Source organism: Musa acuminata, chromosome BXJ2-8, assembly GCF_036884655.1.
Source record: "Musa acuminata AAA Group cultivar baxijiao chromosome BXJ2-8, Cavendish_Baxijiao_AAA, whole genome shotgun sequence".
Classification (NCBI taxonomy): Eukaryota; Viridiplantae; Streptophyta; class Magnoliopsida; order Zingiberales; family Musaceae; genus Musa; species Musa acuminata.
In genome coordinates, this window is record NC_088345.1 from 32,778,288 (window position 1) to 32,800,526 (window position 22,239).

The 22,239-nt window shown below is 40.0% G+C and overlaps 1 protein-coding gene across 6 annotated transcripts; it reads right to left on the reverse strand.

Moving 5' to 3' along the window:
* Positions 1 to 703: 703 nt before the first annotated feature.
* Positions 704 to 22,012, reverse strand: LOC135581535 (protein transport protein SEC23 C-like). Of its 6 annotated transcripts, none has more exons than XR_010489383.1 (15): positions 21,674 to 22,005; positions 20,497 to 21,092; positions 20,197 to 20,412; positions 19,394 to 19,567; positions 18,102 to 18,263; positions 8,666 to 8,808; positions 8,367 to 8,442; positions 8,107 to 8,282; positions 7,927 to 8,008; positions 5,025 to 5,102; positions 4,176 to 4,337; positions 3,789 to 4,052; positions 3,106 to 3,210; positions 927 to 1,126; positions 704 to 767 (listed from the first exon to the last, which is right to left on the reverse strand). XR_010489383.1 is itself a non-coding variant. In XM_065121335.1 (15 exons), the coding sequence occupies exons 3-15, from the start codon at positions 21,004 to 21,006 to the stop codon at positions 983 to 985; spliced, it is 2,292 nt and encodes a 763-aa protein (XP_064977407.1). In that variant the 5' UTR covers positions 21,007 to 21,092; positions 21,674 to 21,797; positions 21,898 to 22,012; the 3' UTR covers positions 704 to 982. The 6 variants fall into 6 exon arrangements, 5 of the variants coding, with proteins under 5 accessions (XP_064977407.1, XP_064977406.1, XP_064977408.1 ...); XM_065121335.1 differs by having other exon boundaries at positions 704 to 1,126; positions 21,674 to 21,797; positions 21,898 to 22,012; XM_065121334.1 differs by having other exon boundaries at positions 704 to 1,126; positions 21,674 to 21,797; positions 21,904 to 22,010.
* Between the last annotated feature and the right edge of the window lie 227 nt (positions 22,013 to 22,239).

Here is a 22,239-nt window from a genome sequence, read left to right on the forward strand (position 1 = left end):
TCAACCAAACTCCACTTACACTTGGATCCATTTGATCCTCTAATTCTTCTCTAATTTTATGTATAATCAATATCTCGATATATTAATATATACCAAAAGAAAAAAGAAAGAAGAAAGAAAATGAAGCAATCGAAAGAAAAAAAAATACATACAATTGCTTGATGATGGTATGATTACTAACAAAAAAAAAAAAGAGTTAAGCCTCCTTTTGAGCACGCCAAATGTCGAGAAGTTTCTAAGAGGAGGTGATGACTTTACCAGGAGAAATATTACTTTCATCTTTCTAAATAAAATGCTTAATGTCACATGAAATAAATTTAACCGAATAAAAGTCCAAATACAGATTTCTACAGTTTTCATGTTTACATTAGCAAAATCGCTAAAGTTATGCTTACATCAATAGATATGAAAATTAGAGAATACAAACGCCACATTTTCAAACCCATGGAAATTAAAGCTAAAGCTTTTTAACGAATTGATGACATCTAATCTACTCGTGCGGCAGATAACCTTAGGAAACTGGAGATGATAGAGAACAATGCTTGCACGTTACCATAAGTTTGGCCAGAGTCCACTTCGCTGCTGCCAGCAAAGCCACGATTCCGGACAGAAACAACTCGATTCCGTCAAAGGTAGCATGCACATATAACCGCAAGTTGAATTCAACAGAGAATCCTTCTCAAGAACAAGAAGGCTATCCAAATAACAATATCGCCAATGGTCTGATGTGGAAATTTTATACCAACAAGCTATATCGTAAATGACATCTTTTATGTGACACCACCACCAGGGAATACAGATAATGTGTACATACAAAAACATTTACAAACGATTAGAGCAAAAGACAAATCCTCAAACAGAGAAGCTGATAAATTTTCAAAAGCCTACCCAGGGACTAACAGTGGGCCACGCTTTGCTTTCCTTACCGTACAATGAATAATGAGATGCGAGACGAAATAGGTACTGCTCTAACACCATATTGTTACTGAACTGCAAGACGCTGAAGATGATCCAAGAAAACCTGGAAGCTAACATCATCTGTGAATATGATATCTCCACCAGGCGGCGGAGGATTGTCAGAGTTGTATGTGACTGATGGATTCAATTTCACCAAAAGAAATCGAGCCTGCAATATTAAATATCAAATTATTTTTTTTATCAATCAGCCTAAATTTGTAGTGATCTTCCACTAATCAAGCTTAACGTGGAACTGATTTATTAAAAATTGGTTGTGGCAAGTAAATTAAAAGGCAGCAAACTAAATGAAAAAAGGAGTGATGTGTCTGTTATCTAATATGCAATTCTAACCAAGCATAAAATCCATTGCAGCAGTAACTTCTATGCGTATAAGACCAAAAACAAAGCTCAAACATCTTGAGACAGACTCATGCTCTATGACTACAATGTCATATTTAAAAATCCATCAAAATAGGAAACTCCTGAACAAAATGTGTTTTGTAAAATGCATAGTGCTTTATCAAAATAAGCTTTCCATTATTTAGCAAGTTCTAACTTGGCACTTGAAGCTACTATATCACCTCTCTAAATGCCAATTTGGTGGAGATACATATAAACAAATATTTGTAACACTTACCCTCGGGCTTCTACACAACGCATCAAACAAACAATGGAAGACATAAAGAAACAATCATCTTAATATTCTATATTGCCATTTAGTTCATCTAGCAAAAAGAGTCGGGAAAACTTTATAACTATTGCTGCCCTTTAGAGTAGCATCAAGCATCAAGCATCAGCATTAACAATATTCAACAGAAACCTTTAGCAGTTTTTGCCAAGTTACTCGGACTCGGGGTAGATAGGTGAGGCATGGATATGAATCTTAGTTTCTGGTAAACCACTACCTCAATTTAGGATGCAACACTGGTAAAGAATCCAAGTTTAAGATTGAAACAGTGGAAATGGGTCCAAATTAAAACATCTAGAAGTATGTAGAATGAAAAGAGATGACACAAATTAATTATTTAAGTTTATATTTAAATTTTTAATATTGTATTTTAATTGCATACACTGAAAATATTACAATTATGTGAATACTAAAATTTTTGTTGTCTCCTTTAATATATAAAAGAAAAGCAGATCCTGGATGCTAACCCATGAAGATCATTAGATATCTCCTGTGAACTACACTCCTGGATTCCTAATTTTCTCAAGCCCTCTCAATTTCTTATGCAGCAAACAACACCATGGAAGCTCATTGGCAGTATCAGCAGGGCAACGTGATGATGACAGCAACATGGCTGTGGCAAGACAGCTTAGTAGTGGCTATAGCAGGGCAACAGCAGTGCAATGGAGGTAGGTTTCTTCTCTGCTTTTTCTTCTCCAGCTATAATGATTATCTGCCTCTTCTTCATCAGTAATGAAAAATCAACAACTAGTTGAAACTGGCCAATTCTGGTCTGGATTGGCTAAATTCAACCAAGACCCACCAGTTTTTAAACTACGCAGCTGAATCTGGCAAAATTGGACGCAAACCCAATGCTAGAATCTGTGTCATTTCGTGTGAACATGTGTGCAGTGCATGTAAAGGACAAATCCAAGCTTCAAGGGTTTTCACATTATAGACCATAGCAAGACCGCTCTAATCTTCAATCACTTCGATGATACTAAATAAGAATGTTTCTTGTGAGATTTCTAGATTGAGTCCATCCATACCATTTTACATAGAACAAAAATCAACTTGCTAAATTGCTTTGTTCTATGATACACATGTTAAAGAACTCTAAATTTTATTTTCTTTTTCACATAAATTGAACCCTACTCTTGGGGACCACCAAAATAACACTAAACGAATAAAATAATAATACATTGTTCACTTATCATGTAATAAAGTTGCAGACAGCACATTTAGGGATTATATCCCAAGATAATAATTAATCCAAATAATTGCAGTACATTGGCTTCAAAAGGTTGACCTTGTTTTCTTTTTTTCGTGCTTATAGTTAATTGAAAATCTACTCTTTACTATGCCTTGGAATAATTATTGTTCATATATGCATAAAAACAAGCAGTCCTAATTACCATTGACAGGAACACATTAAAGTTAAAAAGAGCCAACTAAATTTAGAAAATTGGAGAGAAAGTGACCTGGGAGCCATGTTGATCACAAACGACCAGACGAGGAACAGGAAATCGCTCCTTTGTTATTGCATCTGCCTCATCACGTGGAGCTTGAAGTAAATGAGCAAACGTCTGTAAAGAAAATACAACACTAAATAAAATAAAAACCAAGCAGTACCAGTCCATGTATTCACCAATTTATAGAAAATATATGAGAAACCAGAAAGTGAATAAACAAAAATAGTTAACCACAATAGATGGATAATGCACATCACCAACAAAATTTATGTCTTATTCAAGATAAGTTAGAGCACCTTTCTGACAGGCACCTATGCAGAGCAGCAAGATTGATAAACTATAAAAGGATTGCTTCAAACCAGCAGTAAGATATCAAGTTTAAACAGGAAAACCTATGTTCATTGCTAATGTAACTATGAAATGTGAAGGTAGAAATCACCAGAACTGACAGTTCCATATAGTACATTCTAGATGCATATGGACTTCCAAACTGAGACCAACTAGTCATGTTGGATAAGTATTCACATGCATGTGACTTGCACATTTATCAGCTTTTATAATTATATTATTCTAAAATCAAATGATATTACAATTGAAGTAGATCGTTTTTTTTACGATTGCATGGCTTCTTGTAATTGACAAGAAATCTGAAGGTCAAAAATTAAAAAATGTAACATTTATGATTAGATCACCTCATGCTCAGGTTGATTTTGGTAGCCAGCATTTCGCCATTGTGCAATGCTTATTCCATGAAATACAACCACCGTAAAATAAGAATCCAACAGCAGAATCCTATCTGCAGCAATTGCAGTTACATCCAGAAGAACAGGCTCAGGGGCAGAATGGAAGGAGTAAGATATCAGTGATGGCTGGATCATAACAACTGCATTTGCAACATTCTCTCTATTCAGGATCATCCTATAGTATGCTGTCTCATCAGGACTATTGTTAAAGACCTTCATGAAATATAACAAAGGTATTAAGATCAGAGTGGAAATTTGTATTCTATAGAACAACACGGAGAATAATGCATGAGACTTGTCAGTTGTCCAGTTTGAAATCAAATATTTTTGTCATGCCTGGACAAACTGAGAACGCCTCAAGTGGAACATAAATTGAGGAAATATTGATAAGCGTGGAGATAAGCTGAAAGAGGATGGACTGTCTTTCTGGTAATCTCCAAACTTGGAACACAAACGTATCAACGATCGATCAAGCCATCGTATTGGATCAAAATCAGCCTACAGAAACAAATCCAGACAAGTCATTTATCAGGGCATCAAAATATGAAACACCAAAAAAAGCAAAGTGTTTTCTTATCTCTTACGAGAAACAAGCTGATAGGAATTGGTCACATAAATATAATACAAACATTATAATTATTAATAAGACCATCAATATGGTAAATTTGAAAAGGTAACAGTAAATAAATCAAGAAAATATCCTTGACCCTAAAAAATGGTTAATTATGAAGGGCTATTTCTAAATTTTACAAATCACATTTTGATTTTACTAGTACAAAACCTGACAAGAACATCAATTTTAATCCTCCAACAGCATTCCAGAGACGTATCACCAGATATAAATTTCCTTTCAGTTGTACAGATGCATTAAATTTTCTTTTGGTTTTGTGACTTGTATTATCGCCAATGTATTGCAACAAAGTATTTCATATCAGATACAAAATAAAATATTACCTTATCCAAACTCAACTTAAGGCACGATATCACCATTTTAGTTAAAAAAGCCATAAGTTGGTTATAAATTTTATACATACTCTCAGGTATTATTCACCGAAATTTAGCGGCTGAATCACCAACAATTCTATACATAGTGTCAGCTTTAGCCTTTAGGCCTATCAATGTAAACAAAGAATATGATTGTTAATTGTTACCTCTGATGCAATAAATTCAAACAATAAAGCATACCTCTGTTTCCATCTTGAAAGAAACCAGGCGTGCCATGACTGCAGCAGCAGCTTCTTGGTCAAATCCAGATACCAAATCCTACAAAAGTACAGAAAAGATTATTCACTGTGTAAGCACTCTTCAGTACAGAAGGGCTTGACTCAATCATAAAGATTAAGATGCCAAATGACCGTAAATATCTGTTCAGGAAACATCCATTTTGAAGTTTCCAATTGGTCTCCAGAAATGGTTAGATGTCCTCTGTACTTGATCATATAGTTGATACAAGTATGACAAGAAATGGCGCGCCCATCTTCCATATGCCGAGTAGGTTCCAACCACTTGCCAATAAACAAACTCAATTTTAAAATAATAGACCCAGTTTGTCCTATAAACAAACTCAATTTTTCTCCCACTTCCAATGCAGAGCCATACTGGGGTGTCATGAATATCCCATATTTGTATTTATAACTTTTAATAGGTTAGTCCACGAACTCACAAAATTGAGTTTATATTTGTATTTGTAACTCACAAATATGAATATATGTTCATATTTATATTTGTATTTATATTTATATTTATATTTATGTTCATATTTATATTTATATTTGTATTTATGTTCATATTTATATTTGTATTTATGTTCATATTTATATTTATATTCATATTTATATGAATATGTTCATATTTATACTTGTATTTATATTTATAAATATGTTCATATTTATAGTTGTATTTATATTTGTATTTATAAGTCACGAATATGAATATGTTCATATTCCATATATGGAATATGAATATCCCATATTTGCATTTATAACTCACGAATATCCCATATTTCTTTATAATCAAGTTGAACGTTAATGGAGGAATGTAATCCATAGGAGCATTTTTGCAGAAGATACTGAAAAAAATTTGTAAATAATCCTTTTCTTAATCAAAATTCTAGTTCTTAGCATCATCTTATGTTGAACTAGTTTCTTTCTTCTTCATACTAATCATATAAGAATTTACTAAACAAGTATCAACTTCTTTAACCTGCATCAACAAAAGAACTCCCAATTATTTGGGGTCACCTCATCATTGAGCTTCATGTAATGCAATATTTCCAATTCAGTGAACAGCATTCAACTCTCCTTTTATTTGTTCATAGTAAATTCTTCTTATATCTACCACCATAATCTTCTTGCACTACTAATTCTAATCAACTAATCTCGTCTAGCCACAGTTAACCACAATATCAATACATCTCCTTTATACATATTCATAGCATCTTAGTCAATCTTACCTCATTTCAATTTCTATCAAAGTGCACCAAGTTATTCATCAACTATAAAGCCTTTTAATACATGTGGATTCTTATGCATATAACACTTAAATTTGAGCATGAAATGTTCATGCGAAATCCCCAATGAACTTTTTCCATTTTAATCACTTAGTTTTAACTATGTATAATATTTTCATCATCAAACTCTACAACCTGTTGAATAATATATTCAAAATATTTAGAACTTTTACTTACAAAAAACTTGTTTTTCATCCATCTTAACCACATTTCATATATTCAGTATTAATCCTTATTAATATAAAATACTTTAAATTTTAATATTTGTCCCACAACTCAAATATAGAATTAATCGCAACTAAACTCTCTAATTGACAGTAAATAACATATATCCTGGAGTCTATCATGTATATGGATAGTTAATGTGTCCATCACCAATGTGAAGAAGTAAGAACATAAAGGTGATCCACAATTTCGCCCAGGAAACTAATTAATCACAACCCTTAAAGTCATAATATCAATTACCTCTTTATCAAGAATATCCTTTTATCACATTGATATAATTGCAGGATCCACTTTTATTTTCTAAAAGGCCCCAAAATAAATATTTATGAACTCTATCACAGACTCCATCCAAATAAATGAAAACTTTCTGCACCAACATCAAATTATAACCACAAAAGAATAAAAACTGCTATAGAAACCTGATTCTAGAAAATGATAATTCACATAACAGTTAGTATAAATCTTAAGTGACAAAATAATGCCAAATATTTATGATGTGCAAGTTTTCTTTAAATAGTACAGAAATTGGATATTAAAAATGGAGACTCGGAATCATTCCAAGAAAAACAACGCCACGTCTTGCTGACACTTAAAAGTCTAATATAACAAAAGTTACATCAAAGCTTAATATAACAGAAGTAAGATCTACGATTGAATAGCTTAACGTATAATATTTTCAAGGTTTGAATCAACCTACAAATATTAAGGGAATCCAGCAGAGCAACAAGTACTCTTTTCCAATATATAAAACTGATCAAGCTATATATATAGATATACCAATCCAATAACAGATATAGATAAAATTAATGAATCAATAATAAATTTATGCCCCAAATCAACAAATCCCACATGGAAAATGTCTACCTACATGCAATATATTGAATCAAAACTTGTAATGGAGCAATTCCCAGGATTGCCTTTGTTAAAACAGAGCATGGTGTTCAATCAGAACATTCAGATATCCTTCTTAACAGTACCTGTTAAAGTCAGCAGCATGATTCAAGCCCACATTCAGGGTTCGGCATGCAATCAAGAATGATTTCATGTGGCTAATTAAATAGTTTGTTGTCTATTTCTCTTTATCTAATAAGATTCATCAAGATACTCAGAATCTTTATAATTTTAAAGGGTCAGCAAAAATAGCAAATAAAAAATGTGAATGCAATCACTTCATCTTTTTCATATAAAAAGTAACTCGAGCATTATTTAAGCCCAAAAAAAAGCAGCTTGTAGAAGACAAGTTGTGGTATAATTACTTCTTTGCTATACAGAACTAATCAACATTGATATGTAGACAACATACGCATAGCATATTAAACAACAGCAAATGCAGAAAATGTAGTCCAAGTTAACCTGTGTACTGCCAGGACCTGCCACCCATCTTCTGGACAGAGTGGTTGCACGTAATCTCATCTGGCCATCGCTATGTTGATAACTGCAGAAAGATCTTTAACGCCTGTCAAAAAGTCCACAGCTGTCCAGATAGTAAAATAATGCAACAAAATAGAAAATAAGAAAGTATATCACCCATACTATGTCAAAAATTGGAAATAAAATTGATTGCTTGTAGGTTGAGCATTTGTTTCTGGACCATCTTTTCTCACAATCTCAAATATCAAACATAACGATGTCTTTTTATCAAGGCCGCACATCTTCCAGGCACTTGTGTTTCCCTGACCAACAATTGTTTCAGCGCACAAAGGCCCCTTCTGCTCAAAAACACCAATAACCAACATTATAACCAAATTAAATGATAGTGTGAACTGTGAACTTCAACCTTCATATCAACCCACCTTATCAAGAGAAGCACAAGGACCAATGATGCCCTGGACTTTCAGATCCTTTGAGCAGTTAACCTCAAATACGCCACTGCAGGAACCAAATTTTCAACCCACACCACATCCCCAAAGAAACCCCACAATCAACACCAAAGAAAATAACAACAGTAAGTGATGATATTACCTACTTGGAAAAGCATCTAATATGCTAAGTTATGGCTCAGAATCCACAAACAGTTAAAAGACAGATAGAATTAAATAGGATACAAGTTTAAATTCTAAACAAATACAGTTTCTCAAGGGAGGAACCTTACTTGAATGCTAGACCAAGATCATACTCAGCTGACTGAAAAATGCGTCGCAGTGAATCCTTGAAAACAGAGTGTCCAAAACTTTCTGCAAGAACCACAATACCTCCAGTCCTTTCAACTGCAACTTTAAGCTCTGCCACCCCAACCTAAAAGAGAAACTGTTAAGTGTGAACTTATATAACAGAGAAAACACAGTAAATCCTCAAAAGTACCGGCATCTTCACAATATATTCCACAAATTAGCGGACCCAGATTGCCCCTTCAGAAGTAAACAAAATCTACAGTAATTAAGAGCATTGTCTAGAACATTTCAAAAGAAATATAAAGGGAAATTCCACTTTAATTATGGTCATGTCAGAAATGCTTGAAATTGTTTATCTTGACAATATTTCACACCTCAGAGTACTCAATAACAATACGTGAACTACTCAAATGAAGCAACAAAATCCTTCATTGTGTATCATATTTGCAAATATATTTTTTTCCTACAGGTTTGTGGTGTTCATATAACCCTCAAATGGACCAATGCAATCATAAGATTGTCTTCCCCCAGACACCATCAAGGACACATCTGACAATCAAACACACTCCCGTCCACAATGACATCCTATCTACATCATGGTGAATTGAGAAAAAGCTCTAATACCAAAGGAATTACCAAGATTTCATACATTGATCACTTCAGAACCAAGGCACAAGATAATTTCCCTAAGACAATGTCACATTGAACTTGAAAGCTTTTGACCAAATGCTAGGCCAAAATAAATCAAATTACAATTGAAGGTTGAAACGAATGGTTACAAAACCTAAAAGCTGAACATTTAAGAAAGCATTAGCAAGTAAGCATAACCATAAGTTCCTCAACACCAACACCAAATTTCCTCTGATGTACACAAACAGAAAAATAAAAGACTAAGAAAGAATGTTATAGGAAAAAGCCAAAAAGAAACTCTATGACATCTCGCTTTCATATGCCACAGAAATTTTCTTCATCCCATGGTATTCCGCACTGCTCCATTTTTTTGTTCTCAATTTTGTTGCTTAATGAAAAGGTGGATTCATCATTTTTCATACCGAACAGTCATCGATTATGAAACATCAAATTCCTGAAAATTTATACGATGACAAAGCAAATATTTTAATTTCAACTGTATAAATTGATACAGATCAGTATAAGTCTCACCTTAATTACCTGTCCAAGGGTCATCTGGTGTGCCAACAGCAATTCTCACCTTTATAAATCGGGCATACCATACTGTCACGAACGGTCGTCGCGCAACCGCAACAACTCCGTTCAACGAACCGTTCGTCGCTCACACCCGCATGTACAACTGCTTGACAGCATGTTTTGTCATGGTTTTGGGTCATTTTGCTTGTAAATACGTAAGTTCGAACAAGCTGCAGCGTTGCCAAGCGATCGCTCACCGAACCGAGCAAAACAGCCCCAAAACAGCCCAAAACGGCTCCGTTTTCGCGTGCCGCGGGAGGTGAGCGGAGTGCTGCCTCCGCTCACCAAAATGTCAGCCATCTCAGCACTCAGGAACCCCCTGGGTGGCACATGGCTGGATGGGGCTTCGGTTATATACCGGGCGTTGAACACTCTTTCGCAAGTTCGCACGTGACCTTTACGGGAACTTGGTTTTGCGCCCGGGACCAGGTGAGCGGCTGTTTGTGGGCTTGCAGCTGTTCGTTCATCCTTGAAAGCCTTGTTTTTCTCCCTCTCCCTCTTTTCTCTTGTGCACACAAGGTGTTCGACGATTTGCTTGTAAAGCTTCCCTTTTCGCGAGACTTCGGGACTTGTCCGTTGCTCGTTCTTTCGATCTAACTTTCTTTCTCTTTTACAGGTCCTTCGGGACCTGCGAGAGGTTACAAAGTGGCTGATCCTTGCGGAGCAAGATCGCAAGGGCGAAGCGCGACTTAGGCAACGCAAGCTAAGTTCGCGTCTTTGCCACACGGGCGACTCGCGACTTAGGCAACGCAAGCTAAGTTCGAGTCTTTGGCCGCAAGGGTGCCTCACGCCTTAGGCAATTCCAGCTAAGGTCGTGACATTGTGGTATCAGAGAGGGCAAGCTCTTCGATCGAACAGCGAACGAACTTCGCAACTTCGCCATGGCAAAGCATCGTGGCGAATCAAGCAAGACGGGGCAAGCCGGACCCTTGCCCCAAGCAGCCGCAGGTGGGCTGCATGTGCACACTCGCTCTCATGCTGTTGGAGCCGCTCACGAGGATCGCGGCAGCGAACAGGATGAGCGAGAAGTTGGCAACTCTCCGCGAGCGGAGGAAGCGCAATCTGGTGCGCTAACTGGGAAAAAGAGTCATAAGAAGAGACTCACGACGGCGGAAACCCGCCTGGATGTTCTGGAAGCGAGCATGGAGGAACTCTACCATGGCCAACAAAGACTTGTTGGGGTAGAGAGCTCGCAAGAGGAAGCAGAGTCCAGGATCGACAAGGTCGAGGCCCTAGTCGACCGACTGTCTGATGACACCAAGGACTCCGTGCAGCACTTACAAGATGTTGTGGCGGAACTCACCGCAAAGGTGGCCATGCTTACAAGAACGCTAAATGCGGGAGGAGGCAACACCCGCGCGGCACCGCCACAAAATTTGAGGGCACCTGAGCCCCATGGATATGGAGGGGCCAGGGATGCCAAGGAGCTCGAGAACTTTCTGTTCGACATGGAGCAATACTTCCGAGCTACGAGGCCCGATTATGAAGATACCAAAGTTTCTATAGCGACAATGTATCTGAATGGAGATGCGAAACTTTGGTGGCGAACTCGTTGGGAGGAAATCCAACAAGGTCGGTGTCGAGTCGACACATGGGAAGACTTGAAGCGGGAGTTGAGAACTCAGTTCCTACCGGAGAACACAGAGTTCGTCGCAAGAAGGAAGTTGAGACAACTCCGCCAAAGTACCACCATCCGAGACTATGTGAAGCAGTTTTCTGCACTAATGCTGGACATACAGGACATGTCCGAGAAGGACAAGTTGTTCAGCTTCCTTGATGGTTTGAAACCATGGGCTCAACAGGAGTTGAATCGAAGGAATGTTACCGATGTAGTCGGGGCAATTGCAGCTGCAGAAAGGCTTATCGACTTTGTTTCCTCTGAAGACCCAGCGAGAAGGAAACAATCTTCAGGCAATCGCCCTCCAAAACATTCTCGAGGGAAGGAGCTCGGGGGTGAACAGAAGAAGAAGAGCTCCCACAAAGGGCCGAACCCAAAAGGCAAGGCCTCAAAACCTGGAGGATGCTTCTTGTGCGGAGGACCGCACATGGTAAGGGAGTGCCCACAGAAACAAGCACTCAATGCATTGACGGCTTCCATCCACCCTCCCCGATCGGACAAGGGCAAAGCTGTCGCCCTTAGCTCAAGCAGTTCTGAATCCAGCAGCGACGATGAGGAGTCGCAAGGACCCCGAATGGGAGCAATGCGTTTGCTGAACGCTATGCGGGGTCAAGTGGGGGAGAACATGAAGACGAAGGCACAAAAAGCAGGGAGTAGTGAACTGATGTATGTGGACATCAAACTAAATGGCCAAACGACCCGTGCAATGGTGGATACGGGCGCTACCCACAACTTCATAGCCGATCGCGAAGCACAGCGACTTGGGTTGACCTTGGAGAAGAGCCCAAGCCGAATGAAAGCGGTGAACTCGGAGGCCAGGCGAATCTCCGGGTTGGCAAAGGGTGTTCCTATCAAAATCGGGACTTGGAGCGGAAACACCAACATGATGGCCGTGCCACTGGACGACTTCCAAGTGATTCTTGGAATGGAGTTTATGCACGCGGCGAAGTTGGTGCCGATGCCGTTCTTGAACTCCCTATGTATGATGGGAGGCGATGACCCCTGCGTGGTTCCCGTCTCTCGGAGAGGAACCAAGGAGCCCCAACATATTTCGGCATTACAATTGAAGAAAGGGGTGCGAAAAGGCGAACTGACATTCGTGGCTGCTATGAAGCTAGAGCCACTCAACGAAGAGGCCATTCAAGAACTTGCTGTGGTGGCGAACGTCCTGAAGGAGTTCAAAGGCGTTATGCCACCCGAGTTGCCGAAGACTCTTCCACCACGCAGAGGCGTGGATCACAGTATCGAGCTGGAGCCAGGAGTGAAGCCTCCAGCGAGACCACCCTATCGCATGCCCCCGCCAGAGTTGGCAGAACTCAGAAAGCAGTTAGGTGAACTGCTAAGTGGTGGTCTCATCCGCAGCTCAAAAGCACCTTTCGGAGCTCCGGTTCTCTTTCAGAAGAAACAAGATGGGAGCCTCCGATTATGCGTCGACTATCGAGCCCTCAACAAAGTAACGGTGAAGAACAAGTATCCCATCCCGCTCATCGCGGACTTGTTCGACCAACTGGGCAAGGCCAAGTATTTCTCAAAACTCGACCTTCGGTCGGGGTATTGGCAGGTGCGCATTGCTGAAGGCGACGAAGCGAAGACTACCTGTGTGACCAGGTATGGAGCGTTTGAGTTCTTGGTGATGCCTTTCGGCTTAACCAACGCTCCGGCCACATTCTGTACTCTCATGAACCAGCTATTCAAGGAGTATTTGGATAAGTTCGTGGTCGTCTACTTAGACGATATCGTCGTCTACAGCCAAACGCTCGAGGAGCACGTCAAGCACCTTCGGACGATTTTCAAGGTTCTCAGGGAGAACACGTTGTTCGTAAAAAGGGAGAAATGCTACTTTGCTCAAACTGAGATCCTATTCTTGGGGCATCGAATCGGTGATGGCTCCATTCGGATGGACAAGTCGAAGGTGCAAGCAGTTGCGGAATGGCGAACTCCAAAGAAGGTGCCAGAGTTGAGATCCTTCCTTGGTTTCGTCAACTACTATCGACGCTTCATTGCCGGGTATTCGAAGCGGGCAACCCCACTAACGGAGTTGCTGAAGAAGGAGCAGCCTTGGAAGTGGTCAGACAAATGTGAGATAGCATTCCAAGACCTGAAAGCTGCTGTCCTAGAAGAACCAGTGCTCAAATTGCCAAACTATAGAGAGCCCTTTGAAGTCCACACAGATGCTTCGGACTTTGCTATTGGTGGAGTACTCATGCAAGAAGGTCATCCGGTGGCCTACGAGAGCCGCAAACTCAACGAGACCGAGAGGCGGTATCGAGTGCATGAGAAGGAGATGACAGCGGTGATCCACTGCCTACGAGTTTGGCGACACTACCTCCTCGGGTTGCGATTTGTGCTGAGGACAGACAACATCGCCCTGAGCTATTTCCAAACTCAGAAAAAGCTCTCCCCAAAGCAGGCACGGTGGCAGGACTTCCTGGCTGAATTTGATATGGCAATGGAATACAAGCCCGGGAAGGCGAATGTCGTGGCCGATGCGCTGAGTCGGAAAGTGGAATGCGTGAATGCTGCACAACTGGAGGGCGGAGGCCAAGCCAGTCAGTTACACTCCAACTTCCTTTCCCGAATCAGAGATGGACTGTATAGTGATCCCCAGGCAGTTATCCTGATGCAGCTCATCAAAGAAGGCAAGGCACGACGATTTTGGGTCCAGGAGGGACTTGTTTACACAAAAGGGAATAGGGTTTATGTTCCCCGAGTGGACAATTTAAGGCGTGAACTCTTAAAAGAGTGTGTCACGATTCCCTTTGGGCTGGACACCCCGGCATTCACAGAACGTTGGCTCTCGTGGAGAGGGCCTTCTACTGGCCAAAGATAGGGATTGATGTGGAGGAGTATGTTCGAACATGCCTTACTTGCCAACAAGACAAGGCGGAGCAGCGGAAGCCGGTGGAACTTTTGGAGCCGTTGCCCGTACCAGAGAGGCCATGGGAGAGCATTTCCTTAGACTTCATATCAAGCTTGCCACCTGTAGGGGGACTTGGATCGATACTCGTGGTGGTCGATCGGTTTTCAAAGTATGCAACTTTCATTACTGCTCCCCTACACTGTTCAGCTGAAGAGGCGGCCAGACTGGTGTAGTGAAGTATTGGGGAGTCCCACACAATATCATTAGTGATCGTGACGCTCGGTTCCTGGGACGATTCTGGACCGAGCTATTCAAATTGTTGGGGTCAAAGTTATACTTCTCTACAAGCCTCCACCCCCAGACGGATGGCCAGACTGAAAGAATAAATTCGCTCTTGGAGCAGTATCTCCGGCACTACGTGAGTGCCAATCAACGAGATTGGGTGAAGCTGTTGGACATCGCTCAATTCTCCTACAACTTGCAGCGGAGCTCTGCATCCAACAAGAGCCCCTTCGAAATTATCACAGGACAACAACCGTCGACTCCGCACACTATGGCAATTGGGTATACTGGGAGTAGTCCATCAGCCTATCATTTCGCAAGGAGTGGCATCGAAATGCCGATATTGCGCGAGCTTACTTGGAGAAGGCGGCAAAACGGATGAAGAAGTGGGCAGACTTGGGAAGGCGACCACAAGAGTTCAAAGTTGGTGATTTGGTGTTGGTAAAGCTCCAACCAGCATCACTCCAATTCTTCAGGAACAGAGTTCACAAAGGATTGGTGCGTAAGTATGAAGGGCCCTTCCCAATTATCAGTAGAGTAGGCAAATGTTTCTTACAAGTTGCAGCTGCCGGCGTGGTTCAAAATTCACAACGTTCTTCACGCCAGCAACCTGAAGGCCTACCATTCGGATTCGCAAGATGCTTCTCGAAGTGTTCCAACTCGGCTTCCTCCTAGCCTCCTACGAGAAGCGAGTGGAAACCATTCTGGCGGATCGTAAGATAAAGCTACCCAGCGGAGCGGAACAGACAGAGTACTTGGTGAAGTGGCGAAAGCTTCCCCGAACTGAAGCCAGTTGGGAACCTGAAGACGCCCTGTGACATGAAGAAGAAGTCATCAACAACTACCAACAAGCGTCGACGAGGGCGTCGACAGTTTAAGTGGGGGAGAATGTCACGAACGGTCGTCGCGCAACCGCAACAACTCCGTTCAACGAACCGTTCGTCGCTCACACCCGCATGTACAGCTGCTTGACAGCATGTTTTGTCATGGTTTTGGGTCATTTTGCTTGTAAATACGTAAGTTCGAACAAGCTGCAGCGTTGCTAAGCGATTGCTCACCGAACCGAGCAAAACAGCCCCAAAACAGCCCAAAACGGCTCCGTTTTCGCGTGCCGCGGGAGGTGAGTGAAGTGCTGCCTCCGCTCACCAAAATGTCAGCCATCTCAGCACCCAGGAACCCCCCGGGTGGCACATGGCTGGATGGGGCTTCGGTTATATACCGGGCGTTGAACACTCTTTCGCAAGTTCGCACGTGACCTTTACGGGAACTTGGTTTTGCGCCCGGGACCAGGTGAGCGGCTGTTTGTGGGCTTGCAGCTGTTCGTTCATCCTTGAAAGCCTTGTTTTTCTCCCTCTCCCTCTTTTCTCTTGTGCACACAAGGTGTTCGACGATTTGCTTGTAAAGCTTCCCTTTTCGCGAGACTTCGGGACTTGTCCGTTGCTCGTTCTTTCGATCTAACTTTCTTTCTCTTTTACAGGTCCTTCGGGACCTGCGAGAGGTTACAAAGTGGTTGATCCTTGCGGAGCAAGATCGCAAGGGCGAAGCGCGACTTAGGCAACGCAAGCTAAGTTCGCGTCTTTGCCACACGGGCGACTCGCGACTTAGGCAACGCAAGCTAAGTTCGAGTCTTTGGCCGCAAGGGTGCCTCACGCCTTAGGCAATTCCAGCTAAGGTCGTGACAATACGGTACACTTATCCTGCTCAGCATACCATCTGATACGTTTAACCTACAAACATACTGCTTGATACACTTAACCTACAAATATACCACCTGATATACTTAACCTACAGACACACAGTCCAGTACACTTACAGTACTAGGCATTCTGTCCAGTATACCTGGCATACTGCAAAGCATATCATCTTTAGTACCAGTGCCAATCCACTATCGTCTCTGGTCTGAATCCAACCACATGTGCAGCCCTCCCAACAGAGTTTTATCTGATTGCTCTCTCTCTCTCTCTCTCTATCTCTCTGGGTCCTCAGTATTAAGCAAAATATAGCTTCTCAAGCTTAAACTCTGCACTCAAAACAAAGCTAGCAAATAGGAACAGAAGAAAAAGCAATTGATCCAGTAGCAGTACATAGCTGGCAAATAGCTTCTATAAAGAAGCAAAGTTGTTGATGCTATAGTAATAACACTAAGCTAGCATTTAGTTCTATAGGAGTAAAGTTATAGCAACAGTACTAGTACAAGATTAGTAATAGTATGTTAGGAAATAGCTGCAGTAATGCAACATACTAGAAGCTAACAAATTTCTCCATATATGAGCAATGATACTGCTTATACAGTATTATTGTATTAGTAGAATACTGCCAGTACTAATTAATAAATTAGCAAATAGTTATACCGGAGGAAAGCTACTGCTGCAGTAGTAGTATAAAAAGTCAATGCTGCTAGACCAAAGCTGCTACTTCAACTGTAGTAATATCACACTATTGAACAATTCAATATACTAACAGAGCTATTGCAGTAGTACTATGGAATTATTTAGTACGAAGCTAGCAAATAGCTCCATAGGAACAAAGCAGCTACTGTTGATGCTGGAGACATAGTAGTACACAAATGCACTAGTACAAAGCTAGAAAATAACTCTTTGTAGGAGCAAGGTTGATGTTGTCGTAGTAGTAATAAAATACTACTAGTAACAAACTAGCAAATAACTCTGTGAGAGAAAAGTTGATGCTGAAGTACAAAAATTTGCTGCTGCAATATTAGTACTAAGCTAACAAATAGCTCTAAATAGGAACAAAGCTGTTCCAACTGGAACTAAGCTAACAAATAGCTCTTTATAAGAGAAAAACTGCTGTTACACAGTAGCAGAGTAGTATTAACCTAGCAAATTGGTCTAAATAGGAGTAAAGTTGCAACATATTATAGTCGTAGTACAGTATTACTAATACTAAGGTAGTAAATAGCTGGCTTTACCTGAGAGCAAAGCTGTTGCTGCTGCAGTAGCAGCACAGAAGGATACTGTCATTGGAGAACAGCTACTACTTCGCAGAAGTAGTATCAAGCTGGAATATGACTCTATATAGGAGTAAAGTTGTTACAGCTAGAGCAGCTGCAACAGTATTCCTAAGCTAGAAAACAGCTCTACCTAGGATCAAAGTTGTTGCTGCTGCAATATCAGCAACAACTATCAAATAACGTTATATAGAATACTGCCACAACCTCGACAGGCACATGCGATGGTGTTATATCTTCCATACACTCTATTCCAATTGATGCTGTTTTTGACATATGGTTTATAACAATTTTCAAAAATGTACTTTCATGTATTATTAAGATAAAAAATCTAAAAAACCAAGGCCAACCATCAATTAAGAAACAAAAAAAAACACTCTTTTAAGAGTCAAACTAAGACACTCTCAACTTGAAGACTAGGAGAAAATTATACCAGCTGAAAATTCAATGAGATGTTTAAAATCAAAATCTGGAAGCACGCACCTGGTCAAGTGCACAAGCAAACAAATCCAATACATGACCTTGATGCGCAAGTTGCTTTGAAAGTGCCTCATAGAATTTCACAGCTTTATTATAAAGTGGAGCAGCTCCTTTATCAAGGTCTTTGTGAGAACGAATTGGCTCAGAAAGACTCTTTGATACGATCTGCAAGCATCCGGAGGGCATTTAGGAACATATAAGGAAAGATAAAAGAAAGGAAAAGATAATGTAAACATGTAACTTCTAAACAATGGCAAAGGAACTTCAACAAGAAAGCAAACATTTTCCTGCAGCAACCTTCAAGGCCATAAAAAATTCATCTTATGATGGAAATAATCCAGAAACCAAGTTGGGGTGAACTACAAGAAAAATATGAGAAAAAGGTTCTCCATTTAAGATGTAACACCAGCTCCATAAATGTGATTTGATAAAAATGGTCCCACCACCCTTTGGAGGCAAAATTTTCAAAATCAACCTATAAACCAGATTGAAGATTATTGAAAGTTGAAACACCAACATGTTTCTTTATTAAAGTACTGTGGCCCAACTAATCCTGAATATGAAGAATCACCACTCAAAAAAAATTTAAAATGAAGAAGAAAAATTTTAAATACATGATACTTTAACCTCAATAGTTTAGTATAGCATGATGAGGAATGTGCTGCATTAGGCAGAGATGCTTGACAGTCAGTTCACATTATTCTCACATACCACTACCAAATTACTGGTTCTACGAATTATGTAATCAAAACTAAACTATAATATTATGAGGATTATGCTTTTTAAGTTTCAATGAGCCATGTTCAAGAAATTTTCATATTTTCAAGCACATAGAGTTTTACCTCCATGAATAGTGTTTGTCCATCATGTTACCAGAACTATAAGAGTTTTGAGCATTAGCAGTGTTTCTTTTCTTGTAATGTAGGTTTCGCACTCTATGGCAAGTAGGTTTGTAATCCATTTGTACTTTTGACTCCACGTTAATATTTAACAACCTGAATATTTAAAGAAACTAAATTCTGCATATCTTTCAATTACCAGACATAACTCTTCAACAAGGAAAGAAGGGCCTCCTTGTTTCAATTTTTTAAAAAGAAACTAGCATTCGACCACAAAAGCCATACCGAATAAAATTCCAAGACCTTGTCAAATTAATGGGAGCATTAAGTTAGAAAGATATAACATCTGTATCTGATATCCAGTGTGATAACTCGGTTCAAGTAAGATTTCTATCATCAGAAGTAGAGGCACAAGAAAGTAAGATCCATGAGATGATTTATATGAAAAACACTTACAGAGCCTGTTCCCTCTGTAGATGGACCACCAACAAAAGCCATAATTCTAGCTCCTGTACCAGGAACACAGAGACCTAACAAACTAGCTGCAATACTTAGTGCCGTGCTGGTGCATCTTGAAGCACGTTGGTCTGCTGGGACAGGCCAAGGATCTCTCTGTAGTTCTTCTAGAACCTACACATCCAGTCAGAACCCAAAGATTGGACATCAGCATCTTCATTGTTAATGTTTACATCAGATAACAAACCAAAAACCAGGAAAATGCAAAGGTACCTGCACAAACATGTAAAATCACCATATCCTTATATTACATTATACAAAACAAAAGAATGTTTTATGGAAAGCATAGTACCAAGCAAAAAAATTATCAGTGTGATTAAATTTGACAAAAGACATTATTTTACAAATCATTCATCACAAAGTTAATCATTTGAACCATCCATGAATTTTGAGTATAAATCAACTTATCATATATATGGAAAGAGCATGCATGACCTTACCTGAAAGTAAGATAGATCAACAATGATGCAGATATCATATATTTAAATCACAAAATATATGTGTGCAGACAAGAACATATACACTTAACCCTCCTAATGCTCCAGAGTGGCAAGAGTTTCTGAACAAGCTTGCCCTTTATTACTTCAATATATAAGTACAGAATGATGCTAATGCTTTTTATTTTTCGATCATATAAGCAACATAAACCCCTTTATACAGTGATGCTAACTCTTTTGTTTTTCAATCATTAAAGCAACAGGAACCCCTCTATATAAGATATATATTAGGTCCAAAAACTTAACTGAGTTCAAGACAAACTCGCACTCAGAGGCAGGTAAAAGGAATCTGCCAACACTCTCTGATGACAGTCCATCCCTGGGGCCCGCAATCACTCCAACATTTGGTCTTGGCTTCCCTGCAAAAAAGCACATTTGGTCCAAGAGTTGTTCCTTTGTGTACTCTTTCGACCCTTTGAAAATATAGGATTTTGGCATATGCCCGAAACCTAACTCATGGACCTGCATATAAGATATAAATAATTTGATACTAACAAGAAAAAATAAAAGTTTCAGATACAGAGTTAACTGCTAGATGTTAATCACCTGTACGTAAGTCCCAAAAGTGATTAAGCCAACAAGAGAATTCTCTGGCAACAGCTCAATAGCCTGCGACAAGGCTGACTTCAAGAACACAATCTCCTCCTCAATCATACATGTATCAACAACAAAGAGGAACACTGAAGGGATCTTCGAGCCAGTCTCAATGGAGGATGCATACTCAATGGTTGTGTATTGAGGGAAAAGCTCAGCAGGAAGGGTGTCCTCCGATATTGACAAATAGTGTTGAGGAAAGTGGTTGCGCTGAAAGCAGAATGGGCATACCCAGATCTTAGCAACATAGTCCACAATGGAGAAAGGATTGAGGATGGAGCGGCAGATGCGGCATCTAAGAGGCGAGTAAGGCAGGACTGGCATGTCAGGAATTGGTTTGAGAGGAGTGTAGATAGCAGCAACTGGTATGACGCAACCCAAAGCTTCTTGCTTTGTGCCTGGAAGCATGTTCCAGGTCATTCGCACCCCATCCTGCGTTTCTAGGTCAAGGAACTCTGACATTTTCCGGATATTGCCAAACCTCTGCGAGTGGTGTTCCTCACTGTCTTATTTCTTTGGGTTTGTTATGTTCACGAAAAACAACTGAACTGTAAAAGATGAGCATCACCAACAAAGAATAAAAAGTCAGATCCTACTAGAAGCAGACGCCTCTCAGAATGAAGTCCAACCCACACCACAACTTAATGCACACTATAAAGACCTGCCTGTTGCTTCCTCCATAATTATCACAAATATGCAACAGGAAATGAATCAAGAAAGAACTTGAAAAGAATTTCCATCTCAAACTCTGACTTCTTTAAAACCAAAGAGGGAAACTCAAAACTTATAACAAAAAGACAACTAACAAAAATAACCGAGAGAGGGTCAACAACTGAATTTGGAGATTCTAATACAAAAAAAAGAAGAAGAAGAAGAAGAAGAAGAAGAAGAAGAAGAAGAAGAAGACTACTCTCCCCAATTTATCCCCATCAACCGGCCTCAGAACACAAATCTGCAACACGAAATAAATCAAGACCGAACTTAAAACAATTCCTCTCTCCATACACCGAGTTATTTACAATAAAATTAGAAAAACTAGAAATTCACGAGAAAAGACAGCTAACAGAAGTAACCTACACAGCGTCAATAACTAAATTTGCAGATTCTAATATAAAAGAAAGAAGATTACACTGTCTCCGAATTCCGGTCCTCAGATACGGTCCGCAGACGACTCGGCTCGGCGAAGTCCAAGATTTCGATCGGACGGATAGATCAGAGCACCCAACGTCTTCCGCTCCTGCCCTCACTTCTACCTGTCAATCCTCCACGGTACAAAGAGTGAAATCGAACAGTAGGACACCCAGTTCAATACTCAAATGATCCGAGGCGCTGTGAATTGTTACGAGTGCGAACCCTAACTGCACAAGAATCGATCTCTTTTAGGGTTTCGGGGCTCCCTTCGGCTCTTTCGTCTTCGCACAGCAGAAGCGAGAAGTGAGACGGAGAAATAAGAAATTAGTGGGAGCGTTTCTTAGAGGGTCAAAAAGGTTCGGCGATCGTGATAACAACAGGATACAGATTTCTAAGTACTTCTCTAATATGACACGTGGGACGAATACGCTTCCGATCCTAATCAAAATGAAACTTTTGTATCCTTGCCAACCAATAAATTAACAAGTTTGCCATTCCAATATTATAATAAACATATATAAATATTAAAATTCTTCAATGTCTTTTTTTTTTTTCAGTGTAATT

Bases quoted from the DNA above. Each gene is read 5' to 3' on its own strand.
- LOC135581535 (XM_065121335.1), bottom strand. From the start codon at position 21,006: ATGTCAGAGTTCCTTGACCTAGAAACGCAGGATGGGGTGCGAATGACC. The intron at 20,413-20,496 runs GTGATTAACATC...TCTTATATGCAG, and splicing joins CTTTTGGGACTTACGTACAG to GTCCATGAGTTAGGTTTCGG. The intron at 8,443-8,665 runs GTAAGGTTCCTC...TGGTTCCTGCAG, and splicing joins GATCTTGGTCTAGCATTCAA to TGGCGTATTTGAGGTTAACT.